Source organism: Mixophyes fleayi, chromosome 8 (assembly GCF_038048845.1).
Source record: "Mixophyes fleayi isolate aMixFle1 chromosome 8, aMixFle1.hap1, whole genome shotgun sequence".
Classification (NCBI taxonomy): domain Eukaryota; kingdom Metazoa; phylum Chordata; class Amphibia; order Anura; family Limnodynastidae; genus Mixophyes; species Mixophyes fleayi.
In genome coordinates, this window is record NC_134409.1 from 76,747,348 (window position 1) to 76,764,984 (window position 17,637).

Sequence of the window (17,637 nt, forward strand, 5' to 3'; positions counted from 1 at the left end):
TAGACTTTTGGGTAATGCAATTTATGTGGTGATTCTTTGAGTCAAGGCCACACGCTTTTAGGCCAAAGGACTCTGCTGAATTATAACATAGAACTTCAGACAGCATATTTCTTGTTTGGCCTCTTCATTTCAGCATGTGAAGTTGTACAGAACATGTACACTAAAACAATGAGAACAGTTATGGAACTTTCCAAGAACAAAATATGAAAAAAAGGAAATATAACAGAGGGATGGAATTAGACCAAGGTGATATAAACGCTGCGGGGGCAGGCAGATGGAAAAGTTCAAGCATAGCAGGCGTTAACTTATATGGGTGGTAGTGGAAAAATTAGTCATCCAATCAGGAAGGACGGAAGTGGAGGGCTTAGCCTTTCAGAGAGGCTTATAACATATAGGAAGAGGTTTCTACTTCCTCTTACCGTCTGGAGAGTTTCGAGTGAGTATATCCTGCTCTGCTGTCCTGGTGAGTATTGTTGTATAACCTGTGTCTCACTGTATTATACTGTTTTATACTGTATTATACTGTGCTTTACTGTGTGATGCTGTCTGTTTTGGTGTTTGGTATTGTGCTTTGCATTTTACTGTGTTTCTGTGCATTTGCCTTCTCTAATTCTATTTTCTCCCTCTGTCTCCTTGCTCACCCTGTCCTTTTTTTGGCTTAATTATCGCCTTATTCTTTTCCTTTCCTCTTTTTCTTGTTCCCTGCCTGTATTTTCTCCACTACCTCCCCCCCCTGTCAACATGCTCCGGGCCAAGAGGGTGCGTGTCCCTCCTCACCACCTCATTGAAGCAGCCCTCCACCTGCGGCTCTTTCCATGCGGCGAGCCCAGCTCCGGGACTCGCCGCAGGGTGTTTCCGCCCCCCCCCCCCCTTCGGGTAGTGGTGCGGGTAGGCCGGGTAGGTCCGCCGCGGCTGCGGCAGTGAAAAAAGTGACTGCGCACACACGCGGTTGTGCAATCAGGGTCCGGCGGTTATTTTAGAATCGGGCGCTCCAGGAGCACCCGTTCTTTCCCCCGCTGCCACCAATGATGGGGTCTCCCCGCTGATCCCCCCCCTGCCGGAGATCAGGTCGACCTTATGGCTGTGGTGGGAGGCGCTGCAGGTCTGGCTGAAGGGGTTAGTGTAAACATGCCACCTATTAACAGCTCTTGTCTTGCGGCTGGCCAGCAGTTCCCTGCTGCAGCTTTACTTCAGGGCACTGTATCCAGTGTCCCTAGCACTACCTCCTCCCGGAATGTTCCTCTTCCCTGTTTCCCTCTCCCTGTCACGTCCTCTTCTCCCCTAGCTCATTTGCCCTCCTTTTCCCAGCAGCAGCATTTCCCCCACCCCTGTTCCTCCCTCCCCCCCCCCCCCCCGGCACTTCTGGGTCATCTTTGCCTTCTGGGGCACCTTACCCTTCATTCCCCCCCCCTCTTCCCCGATATAATATTCCCATTTCCTCCTCCTTGTCTGTCCCCACTCCTGGTGCTGCGGTTTCTTCTATCCAGAGTACGGCTACAGTTAGTTCAACAGGGTCTGGCTCTTGGTATCCGGGGGGGCACATATTTCCTCCACTTGGTCACAACCCTAACGTCACTACGGACCGCACAGTTATGTCCTGCCCCCCTTGGGCAGGTTATCTTCCTCCATGGACATCGGGGTATGGGCCTGGTCAGATGCATTTTCCTGGTTTCTTTCAGCCCCCCTTTCCGTGGGAGGGGGCTGGCTCTGGCAGGGTGCCGCGTAGTCAAGGGTTTCCGGATTTTCCTTTTCCAATGTCATGCCCTCCTTGGGGATTAACCGCTGGTTACATTCCTCCTCCCTCTGCTTATGGTCCGTATTTCTCTGGTCCCGGGCTGTCCGGGTAATGTTGTGGTAGCCTCAAGTGCTTCTTCCACAGTGGCTGTCGCTCCGTGGGCTGCAGGATTGGAGGATCCTCAGGTTCCCGTCTCTTCACTGTTGGTGCCGCTTGGGACTAGCGACGTACAGTTGATGACTGGGGGGCCAGTTTCGTTGCAGGGTCAAGCGTCCTCCCCGGTGGGTCCTCGGGTCATTCCCTGCACGGCGGCATTAGGGGCACAGAGCCAGCAAGCAGGTACGATAGTGGCATTTGACATTAGTTTAAGAGAGCAGAGCTCGGCACTGTCAGTGAGGGCAGGGACTGGGGGTCCCAGGCCGGTAGGGTTCTTCTTCTGTTTCCCCTTCTGCGGGTTTGTCGGGGCGTGTGACATTGGGTTGGAAGTCTGGGCATGCTTCTTATGCGGAAGCCGCATCGTCAGCCACGGTGGGCCCGTCATCCAGTGTGGAAGGAGGTGGTCGTGCAGTTGGTGAGCATGCCAGTAGGGGGTCTGGTTTTAGCTCCGATTTCAGTTCCTCAGCCTCGGAGAGTGAGGTTCCGGTCAGGTCTGTGAGTTCAGGCACAAAGTTGGTGAGGCTCCTGAGAAGGAAGTTGTATAGTCCCACCGTAGGGCGGAGGTGGAAAGTGTGGAGCCCAGAGAGGACAGCGGTATCTCAAGAGGTGATGTGGTGCGCTGTGCTAATACAGCGGTCCTGCGTGATATCAGGAGCAGTTTGCGTAGTAAGATACATGCAGGCCGGTTCGTGGACATATTTTCCATCACGAAAAAGGCTAAAGATGGTTTAGTGGCAGCACGGTCACGCACTGGTGTGGGAGAGGAAGCATATCGGAACTTTCAGTGCTGGTTGGAGGACTTCCTAGTTTTTGCTGCATGTTTTCTGGAAAGCAGGCCAGCTGAGCATATGAATGTGATTAAGTACATCTACTTAATACAGGGAATGTTTACCCGGTCCAGGGGTATTATGTGGAGGCGATATGACGAGGCCTTTCAGAGGAAGCAAGATGGGATGCTGTTGATGGACTTCGGGTGTAAAGATGTGGAGGTGTGGTTGGAGGTTACGCAGCCGAGAATGGCTGGTGGTGATGTGGGTGTGACAAGGCAGAGGCAGCCCCCGGTTCGGTTTGGTCAGCCCTGCGGGGGAAGTGTTTTGCGTTCAACGGGGGCCACTGTGATAGGGGTACGGCCTGTAGATTTAGGCACGCATGTTCAGCCTGTGGAGGAGGTCACCCAAGGAGAGAGAGCCCCAGGAGGAATGGTCCAGCCCTTATTGATAGACCCGCCACTGGAGCCGCGGCTCGGTAAGGCGTCATCGCCCATTGTATTGGCAGAGCTTGGAAAATGGCTGGGTTGGTACCCTGATAAGAAGGCCTCTGAGTTCTTATGGAATGGTTTTAATGTGGGGTTCATGTTGCCGGTAACGGGGATTGTGCAGACTGGTACGCCCAGGAATTTGAAATCGGCTACAGAATTACCGATGTAGTGCACGAGAAAGTGCGTAAGGAGGTGTTGTTGGGCAGAATGTGTGGTCCCTTTTCAGTTCCCCCAATTCATGATTTTGTTATTTCCCCGGTGGGGGTGGTGCCAAAGAAGCAGGAGGTGGGGAAGGTTTGGCTAATCTAGCATTTATCTCACCCGTAGGGCACATCTTTGAATGATGCGTTTGCAGAGTCTGAATGTTCGGTGGGTTATCAGTCTTTTGTGGAGGCCTTGTTGTTGGTTCAGCAATGTGGTGCGGGTGCGCTGTTAGCAAAACTGGACATTGAGTCTGCTTTTAGGTTGCTACTCCTGCATCCTTCTTCTTTTCGGTACATGGGTTTCCGGTTGTTGGATGGGTTCTATGTGGATAAATACTTACCCATGGGATGTTCAGTGTCGTGTGCGTTCTTTGAGTGTTTCAGCAGTTTCCTCCATTGGTGTGTTGTGGCTGGGTCTGGGCATCAGAGTGTGGCGCATTACCTGGATATTTTTTTGTTTATTGGTCCATCTGGTACATCAGTTTGTCAGGATTTGTTGTTTTCTGCCCAGGCGCTGTTTAGGGTGATGGGGGTTCCGGTTGCAGCAGACAAGTCAGAGGGCCCGACGGTGAGGTTGTCATACTTAGGTATTGAGATTGACACAGTGGCAGGTTGCTGTAGGCTTCCAGCGGAGAAGGTGGCTAAATTGAGGGGAGTAATTGATTCGGTTCAGGGTGAGGGCAAAGTGCAGTTGAAACAGGTACAGTCGCTGCTTGGTCTTCTTAATTTCGCTTGTAGAGTCATACCCATATTGTCAGAAGCTAGAGAGGGCTACCGTGGGGGTTACAATGGCAAGGCATCTTGTGAGAATACAAAGAGATTAGGGATGATCTGGCTATGTGGCGATTGTTTTTGGAAAGTTTTAATGGAGTTTGTTTGTGGCCTCTACCTGTCGCCAATAATGTGGAGCTGCAATTGTTTATAGATGCCGCTGGGTCTTCCGGGTTTGGGGCTTACCTGGAAGGGGAGTGGTGTGCGGCTGCCTGGCCATGTGCTTGGCGTCAGGAGGGTCTCACAAAGAATCTCTTGTTGTTGGAATTGTTCCCCATCATTGTAGCTATCTAGTTGTGGGGTGTTTGCCTGCGTAATAGAAGTATATCTTTCTGGTGTGACAATCTGGGTGTGGTGCAAGCTATTAATTATCAGAGGGCTACCTCCCTGACAGCTCTGAGGCTATTGAGACATTTGGTTTATAGATGTTTAACGCTTAACATTACCTTTAGGGCGAGGCATGTTTCTGGGGTGGATAACGGGATTGCGGATGCTTTGTCTAGGTTTGATTGGCAGAAGTTTCGATTGTTAGCCCCTCAGGCTAATGTGTCTGGTGTTTCATGCCCCCATTTTGTCTGGCAGATTATAAGGCCGGCATAGAAGAGCTTGCTAGGCGTTCGGTTGCACCTGGGACGTTGAAGAAGTATCGGGAGGCTTGGTCGTCCTGGGAGGGTTTTTGTGGATCGGATGAGGCTCGAGGTAAGACGGGGCAGCAGCGCATGCTTGCTTATGTGTGGCATTGTTTTCAGGCTGGTAGATCTAAGGCCTATATGGTGTCGGCTTTGGCTGGTATTTCATTTTTTCTGCAGATTAAAGGTAGTCGGGATGTTACCGAGCAGGCATTGGTGCGTAAAGCATTAAGAGGGTGGGCTAGAGTTTCCCCCCTTTGGAGGATAAGCGTAGGCCTGTGGATAAGATACTGTTAGTCGATCTGTTAAACGTTATTTCGGTGGTGGCTACTGATGAGTTTGAGGCGGCTTTGTTTCGGCCAGCGTTTATAATGGCTTTTTTCGGGGCTTTCAGAATAAGCGAGTTCGTAGCTTCGTCTAGAACGACAGTGGGTTCAGGGCTGCTTTTCAGGAATGTGGTGGTAAAAGATGAGAATATTGCTTGTAAGATACATAGATCAAAAACTGATTCGTTGGGTAGAGGGAAGTGGATCACTTTGCATTGGAACCAGGATATAACAGTTTGTGCAATGGAATTAACAAGGTTGTACAGGGACATGTCTCCTGCTCCCGGTAGTAATTGGCTTAGGCATAGTGATGGTTTACCTCTTACGAAGTTTCAATTTTCAGCAGTCTTCAAGAATTGTGTAGTTAAGCTTGGTTTGAGTGTAGCAGATTATGGGACTCATTCCTTAAGGATAGGGGCGGCTACGGTAGCAGCGGAAGAAGGGGTGTCTGAGCAGAGGATTATGGCTCTGGGTCGATTGAGGTCTAAGTGTTTTAAGCGGTATGTTAGGCCAGCGGTGGCACTTTAGGCTTACGTAATGCGACGTAGTAAGGCTGACCCATGACGTACGTTGCTTGCCTTGTTGAAAGGAGGCGCGGAGGGATTTGCCATTTCTTATGTAGTATGTAACAGTGTTGTTTGTATTACTATATATTATGTTTTGTCATTTATTTTACATGCTTTATTACTCCATGTTACAGGTGCACGTCAAGATGGGAGAAATATTAGGCTGGTCGCCCATTAATTTATTTTTTGGGCCAGTAAGAGTGGCCCTGCTCATGATTTGAGCAAATTCCCCCGGGCGGAGTCAATAAGATGGTTAGGTGTTAGGGGTTTGCGTTGGGCGTCACTGTTGAATATTCTAATCGATAGCGAGAGAAAGTTTGGGCGCCCTTCAGAACTTATAATTCACCTTGGAGGGAATGACCTGGGTAAGTGGTCCGGTTTAGAGCTCATTGAGAAGATAAAATCGGATGTCGAGACCATTAAATTACGTTGGCCAACAGTTCACCTTGTCTGATCCGACATTATCCCTAGGCGCAATTGGAGAGGGGCAGATAGACCGGCTTGGATTGAGAAAGCTTGCAGGAAGGTAAATTGGGTGGTGCGGAAAATCTTTCAGGAAGTAGGCGGTGGTTGCATTAGTGATCCTTCCATAAGGGCTTCCTTGACGCAGTATTATAGACCCCATGGTGTACACCTGTCTGATTTGGGTATGTTCTATTTTATAGAGCAGATTTTAAGCTTTCTTGTTTGGCTATGAGAGGTCACTTGGTGGCGGGCTGTGGTTCCTGGGGGGAACCTTAGCTGTGGCGGTAAGCAGCCCAATCAGCGGCCAATTTGGTTACATTTAAGGCGTAGTAGGCACTCTCCCCTTAAAGGGATTGGGCAATTAGTCAGAATAGCCCTTCAGGGTTAGGGAGCTACGCTTAGGCGGGCGGGCCCCAGCTAATATGACAAATGGGGGAGTTTAGCATTTTACGCCAAGTCGGGTCCAAATTAGTTTGGACGGAATTTACAACTTGTAGGTGTGGCCTGGAGGCTGATTGGTCTGCTTAGATTGGCCACCAATTTTTTCCTAGCAGATTCGCCTTTAATAAATTCCTGACCTTTCAAGCGCCAATTCAAGTCTCTGTGTCGTTATTTTAGTTTGTTAAGTTAACTCTGGTAAAGGTTAAATGGTAAAGGTATGAGGTCCACCGTAAGTGGTTTAATCCATTTACATAACAGCCCATGGAATTAATGCCACATCCACTGCATGAGTTTGTGCTAATACTATACATCTATAGACAACCTGTTCTTGCTTTGCTGTAATAAGGCAGTGAAAATTGTTCTTTACTCTTTACTCGCTGGATTTCAGCTGGCAGCTCCCTGTGCCGCGAGCTGAAATCCAGCTACAAATTACCGTATTAACTTTAATAGTTTTAACGCCGCGGGACTTCTTAACAATTGAATATGCCCCTAAATGTTATATACTTAAGTGCAGTGGTTGAAGTGGAAATTTAGAAGTGCTGGTATGGAACTACCACTTTGAAATGAACGGCAAGGGGCCTGGGGGCTGCCTAGGCCTCCCTGGAGTTTTAGGGACTAGATAGAGTGAAATTCATTTTAGATGCTTTTTAACACCATATAGTATAATATAAACATATTAAATGATGCAAGGCTATCCACCGTGTGTCCCCCACTTTGAGCACTGCTTAAGTGTCAATGGTTTATGAGAGAAATAGTCGAAAATGCAGTCCTTATGTATAGGTGTTAACTCTAGAATTCCATTCAAATCGAGTTTTAAATAAGAAGCCAAGCCCAACACAGCAAACTCTGTCCAATTTATTATGTCTCAATGACGTCCCACTTGAGGATTTTGTGGATCTCTTGTATGACATGTATTAGTGGTTTACTGTTAGAAAAGTCTGTGTATAACCCAGGCCAGTGCCGGACTGGCCATCTGGCACTTCTGGCAAATGCCAGAAGGGCCAATGACCTGATGGGCCGGTTGCCAGCTAGCCGGCCCCATTGCTCAGCGCACAGACTGTCATGCCGGAGTCTGTGCGCTGAGTAATGTAGACGGCCCTACACTTTCTGGTGGCCGCACGTCCCCTCCTCCCCTCCTCTCCTATGAATGGACCTGACGATGAGTGTCACATGGGACGCGCACCATTTGATAGGTTGTGCCCCATGTGTTAGGTGAGACTAGCGCACCATGGAGTGAACAAGGTAAGAGGGAGAGTGTAGTTTGTGTGACAGTGTATCTATAGTATGTTTTGTTTGTGATAGGGTATGAATATAGTATGTATGTGTGTGACAGTGTAACTATCTCCATCAGAACTTCCCCCAACTTGTCCAGCTTCAAAAGGGCCTTAAAAACTCACCTCTTCCTTAAAGCCCTCCAGTCCCCCACCTAATTGACCTCCTCCCAGTCTCCCCCTACCCCCCTCCCACTCCTGATCTCCCTCCTTTCCCCCTCTTACCTCCCTCCTTTTCTTTCTCCTTTCCCCCCTTTTCCGTCTCTGCCTCCGTTCTCCCCATTCCCTCCTCCTACCATTGCGTCACTGTCCGTCCTACTCTCCCCTTAGATTGTACACTCCTTCGAGCAGGGCCTCTTCTCCTTCTGTTCTCCACCACCTTAACTCTGCTCTCCAGCTCCTTGTCTCTTCCGTGAGGTCCTCCTGCCCTTCCACCCCTCTCTCTACCCCGCTGGGGGCTCTCACCTATCATCTAGCTGTACATTGAGCTTCTGAGTTACTGTGCTTTTTGTTAACTGTACCTTACTGTCTCACCCTGTATCGTGATTCTGTCTGTCCCTGTACGACGCTACGGATACCTAGTGGCGCCCTATAAATAAAAATTAATAATAATAATAATAATAATAATAATAATAATAATAACTATAGTATGTGTGTGTGTGTGTGTGACGGTATGAATATAGTATGTGTGTGACAGTGTAACTATAGTCTGTGTGTGGGCCAGTGTATGACTATAGTGTGTGTGGGCCAGTGTATGACTATAGTGTGTGTGTGGGCCAGTGTATGACTATAGTGTGTGTGTGGGCCAGAGTATGACTATAGTGTGTGTGTGTGGGCCAGAGTATGACTATAGTGTGTCTGTGTGTGGGCCTGTATATGACTCTAGTGTGTGTGTGTGTGGGGGGGGGGCAGTGTATGACTATAGTATGTGTGTGTGACAGTGTAACTACAGTATGTTTTGTGTGGGTGACAGGGTATGACTATAGTGTGTGTATGTGTGTGACAGGGTATGACTATTGTATGTGTGTGGGGGCTGGCGTATTACTATAATGTGTGTGTGGGGGTTCTAAATATAATGTGGGAGGTAGGCTGCTAATCTAATGGTGAATTGCAGGTGGGGGCTAATTCTTGTGTGCTATTTTATTTGTGGGGTGATGGTGGAGCAATTTAATAGTGGGGCCTATCAATTTAAGATGGGGTGATTGGATTTTTAATTTAATGCTGGTGTGGTTTGGGAGCTATTAATTGAATGTGGGGCTGTTTGGGCAAAATGAGGTCTATTTATTAAATGTGATTATGAGTTATTTAATGCCTGGGGTGGTTGTGGGAAATGGATATATTTATTAAACGTAAATGCTATTTCATTTCTTGCTGGGGTTGTTTGGAGAGAGGGAAATAGTTTTACTTATTAAATGGGAATACTACTTAATGCTAGTTTGAGGGAAATGGTTGTATTTATCAAATGTGAATACTAGTATTTTAGTGTTGTGGCTGCAGTGAGGCCTAATTTTAAAACACGGATGCTATATTGATTTAACACCGGGGCTAAATTTCATGTTCTCATTTTTTTTCTCCAAATATGGCATCCAACATTCCAGGATCCAGACAAGCAGCAACTGATCTAAAGACACCAGCAGCCACAAGTGGTGACCATGACAAGACAGGTAGGAGAGACCAGTACAGTCTGCCAACTGTTCTGAATTTGGTGGGTAACTGTCCCGCTTAGTCAGGATTTGGTCTGACTACAAGGACAGTTGGGAGATATGTCCTGCTTCACACTGTACTGTTTGTTAAGGCAGAACGAACAGTAGTGCACACAGTATTGCCTGTGTATTTGTCAAAAATTTGTCTAATAGCCAAATTACATCATAGGAGCCCCCCCTGACTTAAGTGCCCGGGTCCCCCGAGCCTTAATCCAGTTCTGGTCAGCAGGAGAAATCTGTGCTCTCAGTCCCGGACAGGGCAGAGCCTGCAGAGCAAGCCGAGGAGCTCTAAGTCTTGTGAGATTTATTAATCTCGTGAGACTAAGAGCTTCCCAGCTCACTCTACAGGAAAGTCAGCAGCATCAGAAGCATAGATAAGTACAGTGGGCTGGGGGTGTCATAATGTGTCTGGGGGGGGTGGCGTAATGTGGATGGGGAGAGCCTGATAAATGTAATGTTTTATTATAATGTATGTATCACCATTTTGACCACGCACGTATTTTTTTTCCTGCTCATCAACAGAGGTGGGCCTGTGTGCTTTAAATGCCAGGACTGATTTTTAGTCCCAGTCCTGCCCTGACCCAGGCCATGCTGTTTTCTCACCTACGATATACATCTGTTGAACATTTGTTCCAAGCATATATTACTCATTCAGTAAAATAATATTTATAGAGTGTCTCTTTGTTTTGAAGTGATATGGAGTAAATTGAGAGTCATGGTTATTTGTGAACAATTTCTACTAAAATCTGTTTTCGGATATATACTCTGTGCTTAATTAGAAGGAAGTATTTCCAGTGTGTGTCCATTAAATTAGATGAGAAGAACAAATATTTAGGTGGCAAACAAAACGGTCATACAAAGTAATCAAATAACATTTCACTCACGCTGTTCATCCAAGTCACTGTCATCTTCAGTAACCTTGGCTTTGTAAAATGTGACCCCACGAACGACAGGCTTTGGAGCTGGCATTGCCCTAACTTGAACTTGTCTTTGAGAGAGTGGTCTCCTTTGTACTTGCTGTGGTGGTGCGGGATGTGGTTTAGGACTTATAAACTTTGTTTGTTCATCTTTCAGAAATTTTTCCTCGTACTTGTCCTTGGTAAGAAAGGGAATACAAAGTTTTCACTTAATATCCGAAACAACACAATATTATATATTACAGTTTTGTATCTTAATGTTGACACTTCAGGCAATCTCCAACAATGGAGAGTATATAATATAGTAGAAAGTAAGAGCAAATTAAAAAAAAGATTAATGTGGGATTGTAGAGGTACTATTAACTACATTCATGTCTTTAAAACAAAAAATAAAGCATAGTGATTTGACTTGGCGGGGGAGCAAGCAAAATCTTTCCGGCTGCACTAGACTCCATAGACAATGTAAGTTAATGCCATCCTGAGATGGTGTTAGCAAGCGGCAAAAAGCAATGCTTTTTGTTGCTTGATAAATTACTCAGTTTGCTGTCCTCATAGAGATCTATGGGAATTGCGTTAACCAATGACCAATCTCAGATTTCTCCTATGTTAACCCCTTGATATATTAAAATTTTTCATATTAGATTTTTGGGCTATCGCAGTTTGATAAATAAACTCCTAAAATAAGAACAGTAAAGGTAGAAGAGGAAAGTATTTCTAAAAATATAGCAAGCATATAATATAGTCCCATAGATTGAAAACTTGCGAACAGGACCTTCTCACCTCTGTTTGTTTTACCCAGTTAGTTTATTACTGTGTTTGTCCCCAATTGTAAAGCACTATGGAATTTGCTAGCACTATATAAATAAATGTTAATGTTGATATTATATAGACAATACATTTTTTACCTTGAATCAGTAATGTTTACTGTGACAAGTGCACTTTTCCGGAAGGGTTAGTGGTGAAGAGATGAAAATATCATACTTGCCAACTCTCCCGGAATGTCTGGGAGACTCCCGCATTGCGTGTGGCAATTTCCCGAAGTCTACACACTTCACTAGGAAGTGCCCCACTTCCTAGTGAAGTGGGCAGAATTAGGTCCCAAACGCCACGATTCCCGGTGAATCGCTGTGTTTGGCCAAAATGACGCGATTTTTGGTACCCCGCCCCCCTCACGCCCACCTCCACTGGCAGGCTTCCGGAAGAGAGCTGAAGAAAGTTGGTAAGTATGGAAAATATGTGACAAAGAAAAAAATAAAGGGAGGAATTCCATTCCTAGCGATATTAGGAAGTAAAACATTGGTGTTTTTGCTTGCACCTCTAATAGGTGTGAACAAACATCTGCAATGTTTTACTTACCATGGCCCCTGGAAGTCATGCAAGGCTCCAACGGGAGTTCTCGTGGAATTGAATTCCCCCCTAAGGGTAAGTAGAGGCTGAAATAAATTAAAAAGTCACAAAACTTTACCTTTTAGAGCTCACTTTTTTTGACACACATTTCAGTTTTAAATTGAACTTTAAATTAAGTGTGCATAATACACACTACCACGGTGGTTCCCAAACTGTGCGCCGCGGCTCCCAGGGGTGCCGCGGCGCTGTCACTGGGGTGCCGCGGGCCAAGCATTGAAAAAAAGAAATAACACAGAAACTTACCAATCTGTCGGGCGCCGGGACCCAGCAGACTCCTCTGCTGCGGGAGAGAGGAGTCTGCTGGGTCCCGGCGCCCGACAGATTGATAAGTTTCTGTGTTATTTCTTTTTATTCTATGGCTGGCGCGCGGCAGAAGAGTGAGAGGGAGCGTGACAGCGGGGGAGAGAGGGTGACAGCTGGGGCAGAGAGGGTGACAGCGGGGCACAACAGGACAGAGGAGTGTGACAGCGGGGCACAGCAGGACAGAGGAGGGTGACAGCGGGGCACAGCAGGACAGAGGAGGGTGACAGCGGGGCACAGCAGGACAGAGGAGGGTGACAGCGGGGCAGAGAGGGTGACAGCTGGAGCAGAGAGGGTGACAGCTGAGGCAGAGAGGGTGACAGCGGGGCACAACAGGACAGAGGAGTGTAACGGGCAGAGGATGGTGACAGCAGGGCAGAGAGGGTGACAGCTGGGGCAGAGAGGGTGACAGCGGGGCACAACAGGACAGAGGAGTGTAACAGGGGACAAGAGGGTGACAGCGGGGCACAACAGGACAGAGGAGTGTAACGGGACAGAGGAGTGTAACGGGCAGAGGAGGGTGACAGTGGGGCACAATTGGGCAGAGGAGTGCGACAGCGGGGCAGAGGAGGGGCTCAGCTGGGCAGAGGAGTGCGACAGCGGGGCAGAGGTGGGGCTCAGCGAGGCAGAGGAGAGGCACAGCGGGGCAGAGGAGGGGCACAGCGGGGCAGAGGAGGGGCACAGCGTGAGAGGGACAGTGGAGGGGGACACAGCGTAGGAGGGGACAGCGTGAGAGAAGGCAGAGGAGGAGGACAGCGTGACAGAGGGCAGAGGAGGAGGACAGCGTGAGAGAGGGCAGAGGAGGGGGACAGCGTGACAGAGGGCAGAGAAGGTTGACAGAGGGCAGAGGAGGGGGACAGCGTGAGAGAGGGCAGAGGAGGGGGGACATCGTGAGTGAGGGCAGAGGAGGGTGGACATCGTGAGAGCGGGCAGAGGAGGGGGGACATCGTGAGAAAGGGCAGAGAGGGGGGGCATCGTGAGAGAGGGCAGAGGAGGGGGACAGCGTGACAGAGGGCAGAGGGGGCAGTGTGAGAGAGGGCAGTGTGTCTGGATGCAGAGGGGGCAGAGTGTCTGGATGCAGAGGGGGCATTTTTGCATACAACTAAATAAGTATTTCTGTCCTGACCTAAATACTTATTACAATTTTTTGACCCAACTACTTCTAAAACAGGACTGCTCAATAATTATTTTGGAGGGGTGCCTTGAAAAAATTTGGAGACTCTAAGGGTGCCGCGAACTGCAAAAGTTTGGGAACCACTGCACTACCAGCTATTATTCTACATATCAGGGGCAGGCTGGGCTGAGGGGCAGGGGGTCATCTGCCCCAGGCCAGTGCCATAGTGGGCTACTTTGGGGTGGGTCACATTTTTAATCTGTTAACTTCATCAAACAATGTCAGTGCTTTTTATAAAAAAAAAAAACCTGAAATGTAAGCCAAAAAAATGTAGGCCCAATTTAAACATTTTTACACTCTTTGGGGGGTATTCAATTGTTCGGCTTGACGGCCGAAAAACTCGCGCTTTAAAACTATTACCGTTAACACGGTAAAATAGCGCTTAAAAACCGTTCATACGGTAATTTACTCGCAGAATTTCAGCTCACAGCTCTGGGAGCTGCGAGCTGAAATTCAGCGAGTAATTACCGTATTAACGGTAATAGTTTTAGAGCGCGAGTTTTTCGGTCGTCAAGCCGAACAATTGGATACCCCCCTTTGACTTTATTTTCACACTTCTAAAATCACATTTTACATTGTTAGTTTTGGAGTGTTATCTTTTATTTATAGTTCTCATCTACCATTTTACAACAGACAGTTTTCATCAGGGAGGATGTCAGCTGCAGTGTTCTGCTATGAAAATTGCATTTAAACAAGACTACAGCATTAGACGGTGCAAGGGACAGGGGAAAGAATAGAGTAATTGTAATTTCTTATAATTTATTTTAATGCAGTTTAGTTCTCTTCTCCAAAAATCAACAAGGTAAAACAATTTGCAGATCAGTGTTTCCACATATAGTGCTATATAGAGTTAGACAACATTCTGAACTAACTGAAAAACAGTGTGCTTTTGCTGTATGCAATCTTCAGATTATCACAGCATTGAAGGGAATATATCTACACAGATATACAAGACACTCATATATATTTTTATTTAGTAAGTGTACTCCCTATAGGGGGACCATCAAGACTGAATTTCATGGGAAAATTCACCATCAATATGCATATGCAGAAAAATCACTAAACATTTGTGATTTTATCAATAAAGTATCACGCTATGTTTGTTTATGTGTTTTTGTTTTTATGCATAGTTGATTGCACTGGAAAAGAAAGCACCATTTGAAATATCTGCACTGGTGATTGGAGAAAAATCTGAGATCTTCACAATACCTATATGTATTTTGTTCACTTTTCATATCATTGTTTATGTATTTAACACCGATGGCGCTAGAAATTCTATATCTTTTTCTTTGTATTTTCATTTATTCAGGAAAGTGTGTATACCTCTTCAGCTTCCATTGGGATTTGCGCAGTTTAGAACTTAGTGAATTCTATTTTCTCCATTCTGAACTAACTGGTATTTAGTGGACAAAAAACAGTGTGCGTTTGCTGTATGACTATATAAACAATTAAATTTATTTATTTTAAAATTGTACGTTTTTCTAGTGAAAGTAATGTTGCGTTGGGCAGTGACATCTGTATTAAGTGGGATTGTTTGTGTGAGTGAGAGTTATCAGCAGAACTTTTCCAAAAAACTACTATAGTCTAAACTATTTTCTATTTTTCAATACTTGTGAAGTTGTTAAGGGTCATTCAGTGACATATATATTAAATAGGGGAAAAAAGGGTGTTTGTGAGGTTTTTTGTGAGCATTTTCGACATTCAGTGATAGCATGTAGAACATTGCAGCGGCTGGAAAAAAAAAAAAGTAATCTGCCCTACCACCAATTGATGCAAGACCATTAGATAAATTAAATAAAAACGAGTGTAAGGTATAAGAGATATAAATGTTGAAACACTATGCACACACTAAATTTGGAATGTTAGACAGCAAGCATCATGGAGAGTAAAGAGGCAGTAAGAAGCAGAGTTCATTAGATATACAGCGGCAGCAGTAGTTATTTGGACAAGCAGATAGATACCCAATTGTAAAGTGCTACTTAATTTTCTGTTGCTTTATAAATAAATGTTGATGACGATAGACGAAGGTGGCCTGCACTAACAAACTTCAAAGACTATGCACACAATTAATTTGGAACATAATAGGGCATCCATCATAGACACTGATGCTACAGAAACAGGCAGAGGTCATTGAATGGACAGTGGTATAAATTAATAGAGCTAGACATTTATAAAAGTAAATAGATGAAGGTGGTTTGCACCCATAATAAAAAAATTGGCTAAGCTCAAGTGTCATATTTTACCTAGTATGGTTGGTTCGGGAAGCCCAGCAAATTATTATATAGCATATCAAAAGGAAATTGTATTGATTGATGTGTAAACTAACATTCTCAATACAATGTTGTATAAAAAGAACAATATAACCCTTTATAACTCTTTTGTTTGACTAATTTAAGAGATGTGTGTGAATCGTTACTGACCCAGGGTTCTGAGATCCACTTACTTAAACACACAGTATACTCAGTGTCGGACTGGGGCATGAAGGGCCCACCGGGGGTCTGCAATGCTAGGGGCCCACCAAAGAGGGTGTGGCCAGCCATCATAGAGGCAAGACCAGACACTAGAGGGGGAGGGGTCAGCCCACGAAGGACAGTTAGCACCATTATCATCATTTATTTATATAGCGCCAGCAAATTCCATAGTGTAGTATATAAAGAATGCAGTGTGTATAGAAAGAGTACACAGTCTTCACCTGCCCCTTAGATTGTCCATAAGTAACTAATAGAGGGAGTGGACAAACACTGTATATATTATATAGTACTATGCTTAATATGAAGCCTAGTGGCCAGCAAAACAAATTAAAATTTCATTAAACTGCATATTGGGCAGTGCTGGGAGTGTAGCAAATAGCTTAAGCCTTAAACAGTGACACAGTTCAAGATTTAACAGCAACATCTGCAATTACTTAATAAATATTAATATCAGAATAATTCTACTGTTTACATGATTGTTTGATAGCATGATTAATTCTATCATTTAGAACATTGCAGTTTCTAAAAACAAATAGAGAATAGAAAAGAAATTAACAAGTACCTCAAACCCCACCCACAGTGGCAAGAAAAAGCTCAAACCACGGTCACTTTTTACTAGTACTCGTCCTGTTATTGCTTATACTAGAATGCTGAGTGCCAAAGCAAGTGCCACTAAAGTCATGCATGTGCTGAAACATCTCTGCATCAGTTTCTAGCTAGGACAGATCTGTCATCTCCAAAATAGGCATATCAAAGAAACAGAAGACAAATCACTGAGGCTGAATAATGAAATGTGTCGTCATGTAATACTGACAAGTATATAAAGGCCTCCATGAGCTGTACATCTGCCATCTCTGTAGAGGAGCTTGGAACCCCTTTCTCAATTTCTCACCCAGTTAGAAATGTGAGAATGCCTAATGATTTAGAAACTGAGTTTGCTACTGTGGAAGTTCCTCCTATGCTAGGGCTTGATGGGGATGATTGAGTAAATGGTGATAATAAAGTTGATGATGATAATGATGATGCATGTGTTGAGCTTGACCAAATTGTTGAAAATGATGCTAATTGTGTTGAAGTAAGGCAGACCACCACATACTCTAGATAAGCAGATTATCATGCCTGGCCAAAAGACAAAAGATATACCTCTTGGTTTTGTAAATTTTCTGGGCCTTTGCCAGGCCAAAATAAATAGAGGCAGAAAACCATCTCTGCACCTTTAGCTGCTGCTTGTATACAAGGTAAAGAACAGTAGGGAATAGGTTAAGTATGAATAATGGGGAGAGGAACCTATCGCTTAAGGTATTATATTTTGGTAGCTTCTACCTTTTTAGTAAAGGCAGTTATGAGATTTAAAATGGTTGAAAGCACTTTAATTAACAGCTGGTAAAAGGGAAACCAAGCATTTACTGTTTTGCGTCTAAATTCTGAATTAAAGGCAGTGACAGGAGAAGGTATCTTCTCACCTAGTTGAGTCTCCTCAAGTTCAACTAGATTCTGGTTTCCAACTTCTTGTGAAAGGTGCAAAGTGACCCTTGTCTCCAAAAGTCCTGCAAAGGCTAAATAATCAATTGTGGCATTTTTTTTGGGATGTAATCTAATATAATAATTGCACAGGCTTCACAGTGCTTGAAGAGGGAGACAATGGTTCATTTGAACAAAAGTTAATTTTGAACATACTTACCTACTCCCGGAAAGAGAGGGGCGTGACAAGAGGGCGGGAGGGGGCGGGGCGCGGGCAATCGTGCCACAAAATGATGAGGTTGTTCACACCCGCCCCCTCCCACCCTCCAAAATGGCGGTGAATTGCAGGATGCGGGAGAATTGCCAGCTCTCGCGGGAGCCCG

At 45.6% G+C, this 17,637-nt stretch overlaps 1 protein-coding gene across 1 annotated transcript in view; it reads right to left on the reverse strand.

Annotated features, from left to right (window-relative positions):
• The window catches only part of OLFML2B (olfactomedin like 2B), a 216,320-nt gene that overhangs the window by 97,039 nt on the left and 101,644 nt on the right, over positions 1-17,637 (reverse strand). Inside the window, exon 3 of the mRNA XM_075182763.1 lies at positions 10,409-10,619. Coding sequence (XP_075038864.1) covers positions 10,409-10,619 — 211 coding nt within the window. The remainder of the gene's footprint in view (positions 1-10,408; positions 10,620-17,637) is intronic.